This window comes from Triticum urartu, chromosome 7A, assembly GCF_056163025.1.
Source record: "Triticum urartu cultivar PI428250 chromosome 7A, HENAU_Tu73, whole genome shotgun sequence".
NCBI classification, from domain to species: domain Eukaryota; kingdom Viridiplantae; phylum Streptophyta; class Magnoliopsida; order Poales; family Poaceae; genus Triticum; species Triticum urartu.
Window position 1 is genome coordinate 694,749,145 of NC_141879.1, and position 20,907 is coordinate 694,770,051.

Here is a 20,907-nt window from a genome sequence, read left to right on the forward strand (position 1 = left end):
GCCACCTGCAGAGGCGTCCTGGGAGGATGCATATTTTATGAAAAAGGTGTTCCCAGCGTTCTTTAAGCAGACAGTGGATCGCTGGTTTAATCGTTCAGCTTCTTGAGGACAAGTTCGCCCTCAGCGGGAGGTATTTTCAGGCTGGTGTAATCTTCAGAGCATAGAGCATCTTCAGATAGCGGACGACGGGGATGGAAGCACGTCAAGGGATCGGACGGCTCGCTACGCTCGCCTCCGACTGAAGCGTTATCAGTTACTGTTGTCTTTTCCGTTGCCGTAACTGTTCACCGTTATGTTTTGTAGCTGGCTATATAAAGCCACCCTTTCCCCTGTTGTAAGGCATGCCATTTCTATGAATGAATCAACTACAAACTTTATAGCTAATATATTTGCATATTCGCCTCAGATACCCATATACGCTCCTGGTGACGAACCCTAGCGTTTCGATCCCCAGATCCCTTAGTTCAATCCAGCTCCGGGTGTTACACCCGCCAGAGAGGGCCCGCCTCGCCTTCCATGCCCGTTTGTGGTGAGACCCGGCCATTCTTGCCATTGTTTACCAGCTCTATTTTCGATCAGAAAGAAAATTCAGATTCCTGATAGCTTCTTTGATTTGATCTCCTCTTCATCAACATAATAATTCATGGTTCTTTGGTGCAGGAGGTGCCTCCGACGTGGCGGTTGATCCGGTTCCGGCTCTACACCGATGACGGCTGGTCCCGGTTCCAGTTCCAGTTCTGGGGGAGGTGCGTGTACAACCTGAGGAAGAACTTGGCGTGGATCCTAAACCTGCCGCTGCCCCGGCGCCACGCCTTTGTCATGTGCGTCCGAGCGGGCCGGTATGGAAGGCTAACCCCGCTCGTCGACAACCTGCCCCGCGGTGGCTCCGGCGAGACCCTCGAGCTCGTCGTCATGCTGTCCGAGACCCCCAGTGAGAGCCTCTCTCCATGTCTTGCTGAAAATTTGTTATGCACAATGTGCAGATCTTGGTGTGGATACTCCTATTCTTGCTGCATGGTCATGATATTTTTGGTTTTATTTTGGTTGTCTTGTAGTAGACTACTGTAGGTAGTTGCTTACTGAGGAACAAATTTCATGAGTAATTTGGGGTCTTACTTTAGTGGAGTGCTAATCTGATCGTGCTTGGAAAAATGATATTATGCCAGGTTTTCTTAGGACTTTGGGACTTGTTTGAACTCTGAAACTTGTTGCAGCCTTGTAGAAAAGTAAAAGTAGTTGAATGGGAATGTTATAGGTGCCAATGCCATGTGGATTTATTAGTTTTGCAGAGAATACGCTAAGTTTCTAACCAATGAACAAAATTCAGGCTGTATCCTACAATGGACAGTGCAGAAAAGCTTAGTTCCTCGCACATTTATATTGTTTTTGGTTTTGCCTTCTTGATGCCGTTATTATACTGTTATTCATCATTGGTCCGCCGCTTAACTTCCACATTATTTCCACTGATTCAGCCTATGATGCGCTGCGGCACCCGGATGTCGACGCAGAGTAGAGAAAGATCAGAGTCCTGACACAAGTTTTGCCTATGGATAAATATAGATTGAGAAAACTCAGCAGCTCTCGCGTTTCTTCTACTAGCTGAACTTGGTCCGTTCTCCTGACAGGACAAGGAGAGGGGGAAGCCTCACTGTTCTATGATTCAGAACTGCCGAAGGCATTGTTGCGTCGCATGGCTGAATGATGTTTGTTCTGATGCTGGTTGTAGTAGTTGCTGCATTGTTGCTCTTCTGACATTCATCTCTGTGATGTGATTTCCACCGTTTCTTTTCACTCTAGGGGCTCCTGTAATGAGTAATGAGTTGATGATCCTGCAAAAAAATTTAATTAGATCATGCATTTCGCGTAACTGAAGATGTTGTGATTTTTGCAATGAGTTGATGTGTCACACCTAGGTAGGGGATGAGAGTGTATGGCTCGTGTTCTCCCCCCTTTGTTGACCTTATTCGAGCTTGCTAACTCTCAATCTCTCCATGGATTCTTGCTAGTTTTTTGGGGGGAAGGGAGAGAGGTGATCTAGATCCACATTTCCACCAATCACTTTCTCCTCTATGTGAGGGGAACCCCTTGGATCTAGATCTTGAAGTTCTTGGTGTTCTCCTTCTTATTCTTCCTCTCATTTTTCTCCCTAGCATTAGTTGCTTTGGTGGGATTTGGGGGAGAAGGACTTGGGCACTCCGTGTGCCCTTGCCATTGCATTTGGTGCATCAGTTTGAGTTCTCCACGGTGATACGTGGAAGTTACAAGTTGAGAAGCTTATTACTCTTGGGTGTTTGGTACCCTTGAGCTTGTTCCTCTTGGGTGCTTGGGCGCCCCAGACGGTTGGTGGTTTTCGGAGCTCAATCATTGTGGTGCAAAGCTTCGGGCAAGCGTCGGGGTCTCCAATTAGGTTGTGGAGATCGCCCCGAGCAATTTGACGGGTACCGGTGACCGCCCCCAAGGGTTGCCAAAGTGTACGGGTTCGGTGACCGCCCCCAAGGGTTGCCATTTGTACGGGTTCGGTGACCGCCCTTAAGGGTCCCTTAGTGGAATCACGACATCTTGCATTGTGTGAGGGCGTGAGGAGATTACGGTGGCCCTAGTGGCTTCTTGGGGAGCATTGTGCCTCCACACCGCTCCAAACGGAGATTAGCATCCGCAAGGGTGTGAACTTCGGGATACATCGTCGTCTCCGCATGCCTCGGTTATCTCTTACCCGAGCCCTTTACTTATGCACTTTACTTTGTGATAGTCATATTGTTTTTTGTCATATATCTTGCTATCACTTAGTTGTTTATCTTGCTTAGCATAAGTTGTTGGTGCACATAGGTGAGCCTAGTTGTTTTAGGTTTTGTGCTTGGCAAATTAACCGCTAGGTTTATTCCGCATTTATTCAAGCCTAAATCGTAATTTTTTAAAAAGCACCTGTTCACCCCCTCCCCCTCTAGGCGACATCCTCGATCTTTCAGAGTGTATGGGCCAGAGCCCAGTGGGTGTAGTGGGACGCTTGTGGCCAGCGTGTGTGTGTGTGGACTTGTACTTAAGCGGTGGCCGCAAACGAGACATGCAGGAAATGAAATACGATCTGAATTCTCTCATCCCCTTCCCTTCTCTGCTCACCTACCTGCTTCCTCCCTCACCCCGATCCCCTTTCCTGTGGGATCGATCCTCTCCCTAGGGTTTATCGGTCGTCACAATTGGTATCAGAGGCCACGAAATTTTTCTTCTCCGCTGCCGATCCGCGCCGTCGCCCCACATCCTCTTGGTAAATCGGTAACACCCACCCCATCAGGTGCGGATTCGCTTCGGTGAATTCGCGCGAAATCCTGTGTGGGGTTCGATTTGCTCGGAGCGGGAGCAATGATGCCATCCAAGGCTTCTGTGCAGACGCGGCAGCTCATGGCCACCATGGAGAATCAGACATCCAACCTCTCGGCCCTCATGGAGAAGCTACTGGAGCGCTTCGATGAGGAGCGGGCGGAGGCGGGGAAGCGCGCAGAGGTGCAGGCCGCCTTCAACAGCCATGTCTCCCAAGAGCTCGCCAACCTCTCCAAGCAGATCGGCCTCACCCAAGCCGAGGTCGACGATGTTCGGAAGGGGGCCTCCTCTTCGCCCTCGTCGGCCCTCTCCGCCAGATCCGACGTCGACAACCCGACCACGACTGCGCCACCACCACCACCGCCACCGGAGCCGTGCGTCGCTCCACCTCTGAGCGTGCTGCCACATCCGCAGGCGCTGGCTGGCGGCCAGCCGCGCGCCCGTCTGATCAACGACGGACCGCTGATGCTTCCAGTACCAGAGCAGCCGCCACCACCAGAGCACGCTCATCACCAACAACCGCGTGAGGATTACTTCACCAAGCCACCGAAACACAATTTCCCTCGCTTCGATGGGGAGTACCCGCGCGTTTGGCTGGATCGATGCCTGGCGTATTTCGAGCTCTACCGCGTGCCGGAGCACAGTTGGGTGACCACCGCAACGCTCTATGTGGAAGGGCGCGTTGCACTCTGGTTACACGCGTTTCGGCAACAAAATCCGATTCTCCGCTGGGATATGTTCAGGCACGCGATTGAAGAGGAGTAGGGACCGGACGAATTTGAGTCCCTGATGCACAGCCTCTTGCAATTGCGACAGACTGGCAGCGTGATTGAGTACATGCAGCAATTTAAGGTTCTGATGTACAATTTGCTGGCCCTGGATGCAACCCTGAGTCCCAAATTTTTTGTGACACAATTTCTGATGGGCCTTAAGGATGAGCTGCGCGCTACCGTACGCCTTCAAGCACCCAACAACATCACCCGTGCCACAGTTTTTGCAAGAATTCAGGAAGAGGAGCTTGCGAGCAGGTCGACCGCCTCCACTGCCCCACTCTGCACCAACTCCGGGACAGCCACCGACAGATGCAACCGTGGTGCTAGCAGGGAACCCACCCAAACCGATCGTCGCAGCCAAACAAGCGGCAGATGACTTCGGTAGAGAGCGGCAGTTACGGGATTACAGGCGCCAGCATGGCCCGTGTTTCCGCTGTGGCGAGAAGTACTCCAGAGAGCATCAGTGCAAGTGATCAGCTAAACTACTTACCATTGAGGTTGGTGAATATGGAGAGGTCATGTCAGATGATGCAGTGCGCACCCTGGAGCTGTTAGATGAACCAGTGGTGGCTGACGCCGCGTGCTGCCTTCTATCAGCGCACGCTGCACAAAGCACGAAAGTGGCAGAAACCATCAGACTTCGCGCTACTGTGGGCGGACAGACAATGTTGTTAGTTGTCGACTCCGGCAGTACACATAGTTTAGTCAGCACGGCTTTTGCTAAGCGTGTGGCGGCTTTGACAACCAAGATGCCGGCAGTGGCCGTTCACGTCGCCAACGGCCAACGGCTGACCTGCATAGCTATGGCACCCCAACTCCGCTGGACCATTCAAGGTCACGAATTTGTCACCAGAAATCCGTCATGAATTAACAGGTTTCTTGTAGCGCGATATGCACCTGTTGGAGTTGGGCGCGTACGATGTTGTCCTGGGAGTTGACTGGTTTGCTCAGTACAGCCCAATGAAATGTGATTGGAATCTGAAATCAATGGAATTCGTCAAGGAGGGAACCACGGTACAGCTGTTCGGTGTGCGCACGGAGGAGCAGCCTACGCTAGCGGCAATGGATGCTGCTATGCTTTGGCAACTGCAGGAGGCCAACGAAATCTGGGGTGCGGCTCTGTTGCAGATTCAGGCCCCCGCATCACCTCAAGAGGAACCAATTCCCCCGATCATCCAACAGATACTGACAGACTTTCGTGATGTCTTTGAGGAGCCAAACACATTACCTCCTCGTCGACAATATGATCACGCCATCACCCTGGAACCGGGCACAACACCAATCAACTGCAGACCATACCGGTACTCACCACTGCAAAAAGATGAGATCGAGTGACATGTTGCTGAAATGCTCCGCAAGGGCCTCATCACTCTTAGCATGAGCCCGTTTGCTGCGCGGTCCTTTTGGTCAAGAAAAAGGATGGATCCTGGCGATTCTGCGTTGATTATCGAAGATTGAACGCCGTAACCATCAAGAACAAATTTCCCCTTCCGGTTATCGATGAGCTACTGGATGAATTGGCGGGTGCGACAATCTTCTCCAAGATCGATTTGCGTTTGGGTTATCATCAAATCCGCATGCGAGAGGGGGATGAAGCAAAGACAGCCTTCAAAACTCATCACGGGAACTTCGAGTTCCACGTGATGCCGTTCGGAGTCACAAATGGACCTCCCAGATTCCAATGCCTCATGAACGCTCTCCTCGCTGGACCGTACCATAAGTATGTCATAAGTTTTCTGGATGACATTCTGGTGTTCAGTCATACATTGCAGGAACATGTCGAGCTTTTGCGCATGGTGTTGACTCTCTTGCGACAACATCAACTGTATGCCAAGGAATCCAAGTGCTCATTTGCCCAGCCTCGCATCGAATATCTTGGACATGTGATTTCCAAGGAAGGTGTGCCAACGGATACCAGCAAGACCAGCACCATGTGTTCGTGGCCTATACCAACAAATGCCACGGAGCTGCTGGGATTCCTCGGTCTAACTGGTTACTATCGCAGGTTCGTTCCAAGATATGGGATCATCGCCAAGCCACTCACGCAGCTGCTCACTAAGAAAGAATTTCTCTGGTCTGAACAAGCCCAGGTCGCCTTCGACCTCCTCAAGCAAGCTATGGTCAATACCCCGGTCTTGGCACTGCCGGATTTTTCGCGCTCGTTTTCCATCGAAACAGGTGCTTGCGACACCGGAGTGGGTGTGGTGCTAGTCCAAGATGGTCACCCAGTGGCATATCTCAACAAGGCATTGGGGGTCCGCAATCAGCGTCTGTCCATCTATGAGAAAGAGTTTCTCGCTGTCATCATGGCCGTTGACAAATGGCGTGCCTATGTGCAGAGAGCTCCCTTTGTCATTATCACTGATCACAAAAGTTTGTGCAGTTTGGGAGATCAACAGTTGGAAACAGAGCTTCAGCGCAAGGCTATGTTAAAGATGGTGGGGTTACAGTTCTCCTTCAAATATCACCGTGGCCAAGACAAGGGCGCGACAGATGTCTTGTCCCGCGTCGGCCACTTACTGTCTGTCGAAGCAATGTCTGTCTGTCAGCCCCAATGGCTTCAAGAGGTTGCTAACTCTTATGAGACAGATCCCGATGCGCAAGCCATGTTGCAGCGGTTGGCCCTTTGCAGTCCAGACGACCAAGGTTATGAGCAAGGGGTGATTCGCCATCATGGCAAACTATGGATCAGAGCGAACACTGCCCTGCAGACCAAGATGATCAATGCATTTCACACGAGCGCGGTGGGAGGACATTCAGGAGTCACGGCCACTTATCAACGCCTCAAGAAACAATTCACTTGGCGTGGTCTCAAACCGGCCGTCGAAGATTTTGTGAGACAGTGTGCAGTCTGTCAACATGTGAAGTCTGAACATATCCGGACCCGGGTCTGCTTCATCCACTTCCAATACCCACTCAGCCGTGGAAGGATTTGACAATGGACTTCATCGACGGCTTGTCGGCATCTGACGAATACGAGGTGATGATGGTCGTCGTCGACCGGTTCACCAAGTATGCACACTTTGTGCCACTTCGTCACCCATACACCGCTACTACCATCGCGCGTACCTTCTAGGACAACATCATCAAGTTACACGGAGTGCCCCATTCCATCATCTCTGACAGAGATAGTGTTTTCACTAGTAAAATGTGGCGGGAAATACTGGATGCTGCTGGTACAAAATTGAGTTACTCCACGGCATACCATCCTCAGACCGATGGGCAAAGTGAGCGGGTGAACCAGTGCCTTGAAATGTATCTTCGTTGTGCTGTCCACGAGACACCCAAGCGATGGTGCAAGTGGCTATCAACCACGGAGTTCTGGTACAACACAACCTACCACTCCTCACTCAATACTTCACCATTTGAAGCCTTGTATGGGCAGGAACCAAACCTGGGAGGGTTGCCTACCTTAGCCACCAACTTACCTAAAGATGCAGGAACAGAGTTTGACTGGGCGACACACAACACAAGGTTGCATGCCCAGTTCTTGCGCGCACAGAATCGGTGCAAGCAGAAGGCCGACAAGCACCGCTCAGAGTGTTCCTTCCAAGTGGGAGAACATGTTCTACTCAAGCTTCAACCCTACACTCAATCAATTGTCGCCAACCGCCCCTGCCCCAAGTTGGCATACAAGTTCTTTGGGCCATTCACCGTCGAGCAGCGCATCGGCACCATGGTGTACAAGTTGGCACTTCCGGAGGACAGACGCATCCACCCGGGTTTTCATGTATCCCAGCTCAAGCCGTTCACACCAGATTACTCTCCGGTCTTCTCCGAGCTACCACGCACTCTAGACCTCACTGCTGCTCCGTTACATCCCATTACCATCCTCGCCCGTCGCCTCGTCAAGAAAGGTAACTCGTCGGTGCTGCAGGTTCAAGTCCAATGGTCTTCACTGTCGCCAGACTCTGCAACCTGGGAAGATTACTCCGTGCTGCATCACCGATACCCAACGGCTCCTTGCTGGAATGAGACAACACTTCCGCTCAAGGAGGGACGAATGTCACACCTGATGTGGGTACATCAGTGGACTAGATAGGGGATGAGAGTGTGAAAGAACATGCGGTGCCCCCATGTTTGGTTTTGGTAATTGATGATAATCTCTATGGACTAATGGTTGCCTTGAGTTATATTTGAAGGTTTTGTCCATAGGCTTTTTCTTGGAGTACATGTGTTGGTTTCAAGGAGAGTTTGTGTCGACCAAGGTGCTATTCAAGGAATTACCTAAAGATTGGTCTTGTGAGAGGTTGATCAAGACTAAGTCAAAGAGTGAATCAAGTTGATCAAACCACAAAGCGTAAAGATGTACCGAGAGGGATCAAGTGATCCCATGGTATGGTAAGCATTGTCCATTACGCTTTGTTTGCTAACCCATGGTTTTCGTGAGAGTTCTTTGTAGGGTTAGGTTGCGATGTGCAAGTTCAAGTGGAGCATCATGAAGAGATCAAATGCTTGAAGCTTGCCGTTCATTATGGTAACAATAGATTTATGAAGATGTGCCGAAGAGTGGCTCACCCATAGTGGAGTATGGGGGAGCAATCAACTAGTCTTCTTCGAGCCAACACAATCAAGAAAGGTGGTCCAACTTGAGGGAGTCAAGATCGTCATCATCTAGCTCAAGTGGACTATGTGCAAGACAAAGGTTTTCCCTTGATAGGTTTTTTATTTTTCCGGTCTCATGGTGGTAGTTGGGAGACCGGGTTATAGGATCGATTGCCGTACTATCAAGGGGGCTCTCGATGAGTAGTTTGATCGTATCGTTCATAGAGAGCTCAAACCTTTGCATCCTTGCATCATCTTTATTGGTTCTTGTTTGGTTCGCTTTGTGAGTCTTAGAGCTTATGGTCATCTTGATGACAAGCTCGAGTTCATCGAAAACGGAGTTCACATGCATCTTCTATGATGTTTTCGATGTTGGAGGTTTTGCCGATTCTTCTCGGTTGGAGGTTTCACTCCTATATTTGTTAGGCATACCTCCCCTGCCTCTTCTTACTATAACCAGTCGTGGTTTTGATGCTACTCGTCGTCTTGTATCCAACAAGCTTGAGTTTGCTCAATTCGGAGCTCATTTGCAGAAGTTTTGGCAGTTCTGGTTTTCTCCCTGCGAAAGTACCACGGTCGGCAGCGGCAGTAACGCTTATAGCGTCAAGCGGTAGTACCGCTCTACTGCCGCCTTGATTTTGGGTCCTGCACTTTTCATGTCGGGTTTAGCAGTAGTTGCATGGCAGTAAGGCACGGTAGTTCCGCCTACCACCTATAAGCGGTAGTACCGCTCCGGTCGGGCGGTAGTACCGCTTCTGCATTACTGCCACCGTACTCTGCTCTGCCCTGCCTCTTTTGGTCCCGTGTTCTGCTCCTCCAGCGGTAATACCGCTGGGGTGAGCGGTAGTACCTCTTATAAGCAGTACTACCGCCCCAAGGTTCATGTTTTGTTGCTCCTTTTCCCTGCTTCTTACGCCCGAGCGGTAGTACCGCTCGTGTGCGGGCTGAGCACATAACGGTTGGATCTTCCCCCTCCTATAAAAGGGGGTCTTCTTCCCCAATGAACCTTATCTCTTGGGCTCGTGTTCTCCCCCCTTTGTTGACCTTCTTCGAGCTTGCTAACTCTCAATCCTTCCATGGATTCTTGCTAGTTTTGGGGGGAAAGGAGAGAGGAGATCTAGATCCACATTTCCACCAATCACTTTCTCCTCTATGTGAGGGGAACCCCTTGGATCTAGATCTTGGAGTTCTTGGTGTTCTCCTTCTTGTTCTTCCTCTCATTTTCCTCCCTAGCATTAGTTGCTTTGGTGGGATTTGGGGGAGGACTTGGGCACTCCGTGTGCCCTTGCCATTGCATTTGGTGCATCGGTTTGAGTTCTCCACGATGATACGTGGAAGTTACAAGTTGAGAAGCTTATTACTTTTGGGTGCTTGGTACCCTTGAGCTTGTTCCTCTTGGGTGCTTGGGCGCCCCAGACGGTTGGTGGTTTTCGGAGCTCAATCATTGTGGTGCAAAGCTCCGGGCAAGCGTCGGGGTCTCCAATTAGGTTGTGGAGATCACCCCGAGCAATTTGACGGGTACCGGTGACCGCCCCCAAGGGTTGCCAAAGTGTACGGGTTCGGTGACCGCCCCCAAGGGTTTCCATTTGTACGGGTTCGGTGACGGCCCTTAAGGGTCCCTTAGTGGAATCACGACATCTTGCATTGTGCGAGGGCGTGAGGAGATTACGGTGGCCCTAGTGGCTTCTTGGGGAGCATTGTGCCTCCACACCGCTCCAAACGGAGATTAGCATCCTCAAGGGTGTGAACTTCGGAATACATCGTCGTCTCTGCGTGCCTCGGTTATCTCTTACCCGAGCCCTTTACTTATGCACTTTACTTTGTGATAGCCATATTGTTTCTTGTCATATATCTTGCTATCACTTAGTTGTTTATCTTGCTTAGCATAAGTTGTTGGTGCACATAGGTGAGCCTAGTTGTTTTAGGTTTTGTGCTTGGCAAATTAACCGCTAGGTTTATTCCGCATTTGTTCAAGCCTAAACCGTAATTTTTTAAGAAGCACCTATTTACCCCCCCCCCCTCCCCTCTAGGCGAGATCCTCGATCTTTCAGAGTGTATGGGCTAGAGCCCAGTGGGTGTAGTGGGCCGCTTGTGGCCAGCGTGTGTGTATGGACTTGTACTTAAGCAGTGACCGCAAACGAAGATAGGCAGAAAATGAAATACGATCTGAATTCTGTCATCCCCTTCCCTTCTCTGCTCACCTACCTGCTTCCTCCCTCACTCCGATCCTCTTTTCTGTGCGATCGATCCTCTCCCTAGGGTTCATCGGTCATCACATGATGGTCATGCATCCCTTTTAGAATACGCATTTCGTGAATATGTGAAAAATGTACTGGGTTCTTCCTGTGAGCAGTAACGGGATTTCTAACTCATGAAAATAATTCAGATTTTATCCAGGAGCTCTACATGAAAGCTAGTTTCGGCCCATCACATTGTTTTCAGGTTGAGCCCCGCTTCGGTACATCCCCTTACTCAACATACCTTTGACAAATAGTACCCACTTTCGCTTGCATGGTGGGTCGCTAGCCGAAACGTATACGTATGTACGCTCAAGGAGTAGCGTCAAATAGACGCCAACTCATATTTGGCGCCTGTTATAGGCTCCAACCTGGATTGGCCCATTTACATTTTTCTTTCCTTTTTTTAAGCTTCAAAAAATATTGCGCCAGTTGGGATTCAAACTTGAAAGCAACAGGTTTAGTTCCAAGCGTAGTTAGCAGCTGGGACATATAACAGGTTGTGCTGTGAGTGTGGGCTTTTGGCGGGCAACCTCCATGAAAGTGGTTATTTTGAAAAATTAGACAATCACATTTTGGAGTTTCAAAAAATTCTGAAAAAAAATCTACACATTCATATGAATGTATTCAACATGTGTATAAATTCTACAATGAAATACATTGTGCTGAAAGCTACACAAAAAATAGAAAATATTGCATTTCTAATAGTGAACAGTGTGTGTACTGTTTATCAGTTTGAAACTCGTGATTTGTCTTTTTTTTTTGTAGCTCTCATCATAATTTATTTCGTCTTCAAAATTTATACACATTTAGAATACATCCATGTAAACATGAATGATTTTTATCAGATTTTTAAAGACTTTTAAATATATTTTCCGTTTTATTTTTCTAAAAACGACCTCCATGGAGGTCGACCGCCATTGGCATTTAGCGGCTATTCATAGTTCTACTTCTTCATCTTCTTGTTGTGTACAATTCTGGTTCAAGTTCCACAAGGTTTTTCAGGGTGTTTTTTCTTTTGGTTTTTTCAAGCATGGTTTTCGCTTGGTTTTTCTCTTTATTTTTCCTTTTTAGTTTTATTTTTTTGTCCTTTTTCATTTTTATTTTTCACAACCTTTCAATCGAATTTGCAAAGTTTTTAAAAAATTGTTTTTCAAATCTGCAATTGTTTTCCAAATTTGCGAACACTTTTCAAACTAGTGAACTTTTCTCAAATTCGTATCGTTTTCAATCCACGAACCTTTTCCAAATTGATGTTATTTTAAAAAAATTAACTCGTAACAATCTTCAAAGTCGCGAACTTTTTAAAATTTAACTCGCGAATACTTTACAAATTCGTGAACTGTTTTTTAAGCTTGTGAACTTTTTTCAAATTTCATGAACTTTTTTCAAACCTAGCGGGCGAAGCGAGCGAGCTAGCGCAATATTAAACTTTTTTACAGACCCCACATTTGTCTTCTTTGCCAAGGGCTACTAAAATGTCCAAATGATCAGAAATTTGAAGAGGACCTCACACACCAAATTATCTACCATGCAATTTTTTTTGAATTTATTGATTTTTTTAAGTATTTATTTTGAATTTTTTCTTCAGCGCAGGTGCAGATTAGTCTGGGCACCGAATCGCTGCTCTCTGAATTGACACTACAATATGGAAGTTGCAGTTATGGACAAATAACAACCAGTCAATACATGGCTGACAAATCATACGTACCCCACAGCACACACAAACATCCCATGGCATATCAGCGGCATGATCAGCATGTACAGCATTCTAAATGGGAACAAAGAAACAAAGCTATCCTGCGGCCTGCTCCATGGAAATAAACAGCTCATGAAACAAAGCATTATAAATGAGTTTACAAAACCAGATGAATACATAGACCGGAGCTCCGCGGTCCTGACTCCTGAGATGTGATGAGATATACTCCTTTTTTTTCTGTCTGTTGCTGCATTATCAGTTTTTTCTCTTCTGGTTTTGCTTGACAGTTTCAGCACACAATGTAGAACTGGGACTGTGGCCTTTTTGCTATAAAAACCCGGGTGAATAAGTAATAGGGAGTGAGCTGTGTTGTCTTCCATTCCTTGGGCGCCCAATTCAGCGTGGTGTTATTGGTCATGTCACCTGAAGCACCATGAAGCAACTGACCAGGGTTCAGTGATCCTGATTCCTGAGACAGCACAGTTTTTAACTCCTTGGACGCCAGAATTTTGCACAGGCAGGGCGAAGATGCACGCTATCTGGAAGACAATATCCACATTAACACTTATAGAAAGTCAAAGCAGTAACACAGTAATTATGGAAAAGTCTGTGGATGTCAGAACTGACGGGGAATATATAGCAGGGGTTCCTCTCCTCGGGCAGAAGAACCATGAAGTTTAATTCCTTTCTGAATTATACAACAGTAATTATTGACAAGTCATGTGGATGTCATCTGTATATTATTATGGCAAGATGAAAATTGCCTGCAAGTTGAAGAGAAAATTTTCAAGTTAAGTAAGCAGTACAAACAGAGAAGAGTACTAATAAAAAGTTGTATTCGGTCATTCCAAGCCATGAAAGGTATGTCCCTTTACTTGGTTCTTGGATGCAAGTTCAGTTTCTAAAAGTTCTGAAGATTAGCTAGAACAAACACTGTGTATTATATGTTTCTGCCCTTGAAAACCTTAATACTCCCCCCTTTCTGGTTTATATAGGTCCTGCGTGTATCCAAGGTCGTCAATTTTATCAATGTAATGTGAATTGAATTGTATATCACAAAAGTTATACCATTAGAAAATATAACATTTGAAGTTTCTAATGGTATAATTTTTGTGGTATATAACTCATATTACGTTGCTCAAATTGTCGATCTAGAGATACGTGTAGACCTTATAAACTGAAAGGAGGTAAGTAGTAAAAGGAGAAAAAAAAGTGTTAATGCTATAATCCATTTTGATTTGGGCACAGTAGGCTTGCAACACTTTGAAAAAAAAAGGCTCCTAGCCGCTTACCTCCTCTGCAGCACCTGGGACCAACAAGACAACCTCCAACACTAGTTGCACGGCCAGAGCGAACAAGTATGGAGTATATAGGGTAGAGCACCATGTATGTCTGACACCGGAGCAAAGATGGAGAGGTGTGCGGCGACGATGGCCTCAGAGGAGGAAGATGAGGAACCAGGGTCGTCGGTGCACACCTCCACCTCGTCGCGCCCTGACCAAAGGGCAGAGTGAGTCCATAATTTCCACCCTGTTCCTCTCCTACACTTGGCCAAGTGTTTCCCAGCTCTGCACAATTTTGTAGTACAACAGAACAGCACGTTGCTCCACAGTTTTTAACTCCTTGGACGCCAGAATTCGACTCTGGGGATGTGACGAATCTTGTGGGCATTCTCCCCTTCGCACCTGGCAACTAGAATTGGACATGCAACAATTTTGAGTACCTTCAAAGCAGAGAGATTCCGTATGCTTTCAGGCAAATATGTCAGGTTGGGAGAAAGGCCGATGATAAGTTCTTCTAGGCAAGTCAACTGTCCCAACCATTCCGGTAACATCTCCAGGCCATTGCACCCTAACAACGTCAGATCCGTAAGAGCGATGAGGTCCTTCATGCTTTCAGGCAAAGATGTTAGTTTGGGGCAATCGTCGATTAAAATTTCTTCTAGAGAACTTAACTGTCCCAACCATTCCGGCAGCATCTCCAGGCCTTTGCACTTTTTTAACTTCAGTTTTTTAAGAGCGGCAAGGTTCTTCATGCTTTCAGGCAAAGATGTCACGTTGCAACAATCTCGGATGTCAAAGACTTGTAGCGAACCCAGGTGGCCTAACCATGTCGGGAGTGTCTCCAGGTCCTTCAACGACCATAAATGTAGTCCAGTGAGAGAGGTGAAGCATAGGATGACCTCTGACAAAGTCCGGAAACCACTGACGGAGTCTAAATGAAATATCTCAAGTGAAGGAAAGTATTGAAGTCTATCCCACTTGTCTTCAGTGAAACTACAATGCTTTAGAATCACCTTAGAAGGGCGAACGGAAGACGAGAGTTTTCCAAATCCCCGTTCTGGCAAAACTGTCTCGCTGTTGCTCAAAGCCCAAATCATACTTCTTGGGGGATATGGTAGAAACTTCAACCTTGGGCAGTCCAGTACCTCCAAAAGATGCAAATTAGGGATAAGAAACTCTTCGTTTTCTGTACTTGACTCTGTTGTCCACCATTCCACCAAATTCTCCATCGACACCAATATCAGCACTCTTAGTTTCATACAAGTTCTGCCATCTCCGTAGAACTCCTTACCGACTTTCCTAATGTTGGGAATGTTCCTCACACACAGCCTTCTTAAATTTGGCAGTGCCCCGAATGGAGGAAGACAATCACATGCTTCCAAACCATGAAGGGTCAGTTCACTGAGAAAAGGGAGGTAGGACGAGATGTGCAACATCCAGTCAGGGAAATCCTTGCTCCTATACCCAAGTAACCAAAAGTTTTCAAGAGTCCGAGGAGGTATGAGCCTGTCCAGCACAGATTCAGCTCCTTCACTTTCCCACTGAAGTTTTAGTGCTCGAATATCTGATTTATCACGCAGTTTGACTCTGTCTGCATCTTCTGGACGCTTGACATTCTGAAGGCCTCTAAGTAACAGATCTGAACAAGTCAATCCTGCAAGATCCACTATACTGCTGCATCCTCTACTCTCTATCTCATGTACCTGATGCACTATTGTGCCCACAAGATTTAGACGCTTTCGAATGGCTAGAACCTTTTCAAGCAAATTAGAAGTTGCACTGTCAACCACCAACTGGGTGAGACTAGTCATGTCGCCAATGCTATCAGGGCAGTTATACATTTTTGGAAGGCCATTCATGTGCAGTATTTGAAGCTTAAGGTCACCAAATGAGGAGGGGAGCTCACTGAGCCCTAGACAGTATGACAAATAGAGACACCTCAACTTAAACAACTTGCATAGCGACTCAGGCAATTGTTGGATCTTAGGACAATTTGTTAGGTTCAAATATTGAAGCTCATAGAGGTGATCAAAACATTCAGGGAGTTCTTCAAGGTTATGACAATCTGAAAGATCTAGGTATTTCAAGTGATTAAGTTGGCAGAATGATCCTGGCAGCATTGAAACCTTGTAGCAACCAGAGAGGTTCAGGAACTCAAGTTTCCGAATGTGGCCGAAATCAGTTGGCAGGTTTTCTAGCTCATGGCAACTTGATAGGTTCAGATGTTCTAAGCATGGAAAGCTAACATTGTCAGGTAGTTTGGTGAGCTTTGAACAACTCGACAAGTTTAAGAATGAGAGTTTAAGAAGGCTACCAAATTCATCAGGGAGCTTTTGAAGACCACAACAGCCTGACATATCTAGGTGATGCAAGCATTTAAGCTTGCAAATTGATTCAGGCAATTCTTGCAGTGTACAACACCCGGATAGATTGAGAAAAAAGAGTTGAGAGAGTTCTCCTAGCGGTGCAGGTAGCTTACTGAGGCTGCTACTGAAAGATAGGTCCAAATAGCAAAGTTTGTTGAGGCGAGAAATACTGTCAGGCAAGGTTTGAAGCAAGGAATTGGACAGAATAAGAGTTTCCATGTTTTGAAGTGCATGAAAATGCTTAGGAAGTGATTTTATTGGCAAGCCTGTGGCATCAATATACCTAATTAGCTTCAATTGATTAATTGAAGATGGCAGCACCACACTCCTTGGAGCAGATTGGCCTTTAGCTGAATGCCCACTTAGGTCCAAGACACGTAAGTACTTGGATCGAGAAAATGCCTTTTTCGGGAGTTGCAGTACCCCCAAATCCCTGAAGTGGAGGGACCTAAGCTTGCGTGGAATATATTTGAAAACCTTGGGATCATTCTTAAAGTTGGTTAACTGTGCATGTCGGCAGTAACGAGCTTTGTTCCAGCTGGTGCTTTTGGTAGCATCCAGATCAATAAATTCATCAGCAGCAATTATTGATGCAAGATCATGAACCAAATCATGCATGACGAGATCTGGAGGAGCTTTGAGATGCAATGGACTTGGACTGACCTGCAGAGGTAACTACTATCAATATAGTATTGCAAATGGAAATGTAGAACCCCTTGAGAATAGGAAATGTTAAAATGGAGTTAAGAGTTGCAATTTCCTCAAAATCTGTGGAGCCCTTATACAGAATAATTTTCCTACACACAATTATTTTTACTAGAAACCATGGATTTTCATAAATTGTTTTTATGGCATTAAAATTTGGATAAGAACAGAGCACGTAAAGCTAATAAAGCATATGTTATATACAAAGAATATTCATACATATTTCTCTAGATATGTTTTATGATATTTTTTATTTCTTTGTATGTCAAGTTTGATATGTTTACTAACTAGTTCAACAAGTTTCAACTAATTTGAAATTATACGTAACTTGCTTACCAACTATAAATTATGAAGATGAGTGACTATTGAAGGGTGATTATTAAAGGAACCACCCCTTGCCGCTCACTAGGGGAAGTCCACACATGCACCGACTTCCCACCGCCGTTATCACCAACGGCGCCTCCACTACAGTCATGCTGCCCCCCCTGACATGTGGGCCCGCCATTGAAACACTCAAGGCCTAAACCAATATCCCTTCCCCGAAGCTCAGCCTCCATGTTACCTCAACCCCTCCCAAAAGCCGGCCGCCAACCACCTACAACTCTCTCCTCCCCTATTCTCCATGCGACCACGCCACGACTCAATGTCGTCACCTCCACCAGTACCTCCACTCACCACTTCGACAGCTCCCGCTAGCCCAACACTGGGATGGTGCTCCAACAACCCCACGCCCCACCTCTAGCAAATGATATCTTGTGGTTTGATAGTCTACCAAGTGAAGTTAGAGTTCAAAAGCCTATTTTCTAAATTTATTGAACTAATATACATGTAGGGTGTTGTACGGAGAGAAATGTATCTTCCTTTCCTAAGTAAGTGCCGGGTCGCAAAAGGAATGCCACAAATTCTTAAGAGCAAAGGATAGCACCATGCACATAATATGGTGGACTCTAACTAGGATTAAATCATCAATATGTCATATTAGTATAGGGGTCCATAGCAAGAATATAAAAAAACATATATGACATATCCGATTCAAAATCAATAAAAAATAAATTATTTAGATTAATAGATTGAATAAAAATTAGATTTTAATTTTGTGGCATATAATCTAGATATTAGATCCAGGAAGCAAAGGACAAGAATCTAAAACTAAAAGAATATATAAACCTGACATGAGTCAAAAACAGAAAGTACAAAACTGAACTTATCAGTGCTAATAACAAATTAAAATTTAGAGATGGATATACTAAGTCACCAACATAAATTAAAAAGCAGAGTGTAGGACCTAATCTAGAACCATAACAGAGTATAATTTATGAAAGCTTGTCCATAACAGAGTATAAAGAAACAGAAAACATAGTAGTAAAAATGAACCAGCCATATAAGAGAAATTATGTCTATAGGTACTAACTGAAGCGGATCCTGGAATCCGAAGAAAGGACATCCCTAGAAGGTAGTTGATACACCTTTGGCCATCGTAGCCCGGACAAATGTATCAAGGCTGCCAAGTACGTGAAACACATTTTGAATTCTAGCTTCATGTAGTAATAGCTCAGCATTAGCCTCTCTAATGTTTCTTTCTGATGTCCTTCTCTCAAACCCAAATCAACCTTGGTGTCTCTTATATCTTCCCATGCCCCCGCGGTCTTTATGTCCGACATTACTTGCCCAAGAGCATTTGCCACGAGCGGTAAACCCCCACACTTTGCTGCAATCTGCTTTCCAATTTCTTCCAAGCCACTGTGGTCATCATCAGGCCCAAATGCCCTTCGTTTTATTAATTCCCAACAGTCACCAGGTTCTAAAACACCCAAATCGATTATGTCAGACTCAGGAACTGGGACAATTTTCCTCTCATTTGCAAGAAAACCAGTGCGCAATTGTTGCACTACCCGCAGGTTTCGTGTAGTTACTATAATACGACTACCCTTGCGGCCATGCTGTAACATCTCCTTCAACCTTTCAAGATTATCTCCATCTTCTTCCCAGAGATCATCCAGAACAATCAAGTATCTTCTAGTAGAAAGTTCTTTTTTCAGATGAAATTGCAAATCGCAGTTGTCAAGGTTAATAGTGCTATTCATAATGCTTCTCAGGATTGCGCTCCCAATTTTGTGCAAATCAAACTGCTTGGACACATTAACCCAGATCGAGATGTCGAAGACACCGACCCTCTTGTCTGCAAAAACCGATTCAGCCAATGTCGTCTTGCCTATGCCGCCAAGGCCAACAACTGGGATGATGGAGATATCCTTGTTAGCTTCTTCACTTGTGAGTAGCAGGCTGATTATCTTTTCCTTCTCGACACCCCTCCCCACCATTCCAGTTTTCATGCCATGACCATTCCAGTTGGCTGCGAAAGTTTCATTGTTTCTGTTCCCTTCTCCCCTTGCTTCTAGAGGCACAAGACTGAGCCTCCTCCTGCCCTCCTTCTCAATTTCTTCTATTTTCTTGGTCACTTTCTTCATCTTGTGGGGCATGGTTATTCGCTGCAGGAATTGATTGTTCCTGGAAAAACACAAATTGACCTGCAAAAACAAAAGGTGAAGTCAACTTCAGTCCCCTGCACGTTTAATTAGTTACTCAAAAATAGACAAAATCAAAGAGATCACTATCTTACTTTCTACTATAGATTAGATAAAGAAGAATCAAACATCTTAATGAATTCCTTCGGTTTGCTCTCTTTTTTTAGAAGATTCAGGTTTTTTTTTGGAAGATTCAGATTCCTTCACCCAGGCAGAGCCAACTAACTGTACGAGAGAGACAGATGTGCCAGTACAAAAGCAGAAAAATACGGATTAATTAGCCTCCGGAGGCCTCTAGACCCGCCACCCGGAACCACCCATCCCTCGCCGCCAGCACCAGGATCGGCGAGATGGTGCTGGGATCGAGGATCTACCAGAACGCCGCCGCAGCAGGGAGATGGAAAGAAAAATTGTATGGTGTGTGGAGAGGAGAAGAGGGGGAAAGCAGAGGAGCTACCTTGGATTGGGTCTTGCTGATGAGCTCATTGGCGTCCAGCTCGTCCAGCACATCCTCGACGTCGTAGGCGACGCGCTTAAACTTGGTAAGCCACCGCTGGAACACCATTCCGCCCTCGCCTCCTCGGCGCGACCTCTCGTCGGCGTCGCCCAGCACGGCCTCCAGATCTTTCATCTTCTCCGCCATCTCTAGCACGTCCTCCCGGTACCTCCACTGCAGAGTGATCTCCGCCGCGGCGTATTCGCCTCCGGCAAACAGCTTGCCGACGATCTGTTTCGCCACGGCGCCCGCAATCACACCCCCGAGCCCGCTCATCGCCATGGCTCCCTCCCCAGCCAACCCAAGCTACTGCTCTCCTCCCTCTGAACCCACGAGAAGAGAATGGAGTTCTGCTGCTGCTGCTGCTGCTGCTGTGTGTGCAGTGTAGAGACAAATGGTGAAAAGGGCCTGTCTTTAGTTTTCTATATCTTTCCGGGTGTTTGTATCACTGGAAATTTACTAATAGATCTGGGGCTTTTTGCAAAAACAAACGACTCACCTTTTCATTTCACAAGCATAACCATGGACTGAGCGTCCTCCTTTTCTTCACAAGCACAAACATAGTTGCCAACTTATTGTATGGGGCATCACCACTTTAATTATTCAACCAAAAACATAAGTTGGGATACATGCAATATCTGAGCAGGTGGCGCCTCACATCAAGTGATAAACTGGCCTTAGCTAAATTATGAGCTTTCCTATTAGCTTCTCTAGGTTCAAACTTCACATGACCTAATTCAAACCTACCAATCCAGTATTTGAATGTCGTTTATGATTATTGAACTTGGACATCGGTACTCCGCCTCCAGATGATTCACCGTTGATTTACAATTTGTCGCCACCTGAATCTTCTGAATATGTAAACCCAGAGCCAGCACAAGAGAACGACCATGGTTTCTAGTACTTCCAACTCGATAATTCCCCGCACAGCAGCGGACGTGGCATCCCATGCTTTGCAAATAG

The 20,907-nt window shown here is 46.4% G+C and overlaps 2 protein-coding genes across 2 annotated transcripts; one reads left to right on the top strand and one right to left on the bottom strand.

Annotated features, from left to right (window-relative positions):
• Positions 1-4,979: 4,979 nt before the first annotated feature.
• On the top strand, positions 4,980-5,423 carry LOC147961637 (uncharacterized). Its single transcript, XM_087533884.1, has one exon. It carries the CDS (start codon positions 4,980-4,982, stop codon positions 5,421-5,423), a length of 444 nt encoding a protein of 147 aa, XP_087390010.1.
• Positions 5,424-12,590: 7,167 nt separating this feature from the next.
• On the bottom strand, positions 12,591-20,333 carry LOC125522530 (uncharacterized). Its single transcript, XM_087535007.1, is given in 7 exon segments — positions 12,591-13,108; positions 13,197-13,333; positions 13,862-14,262; positions 14,264-16,881; positions 18,335-18,419; positions 18,421-19,451; positions 19,906-20,333. Coding segments are annotated over 6 exon segments (4,491 nt in total). The 5' UTR covers positions 20,227-20,333; the 3' UTR covers positions 12,591-13,108; positions 13,197-13,298.
• Positions 20,334-20,907: the final 574 nt, after the last annotated feature.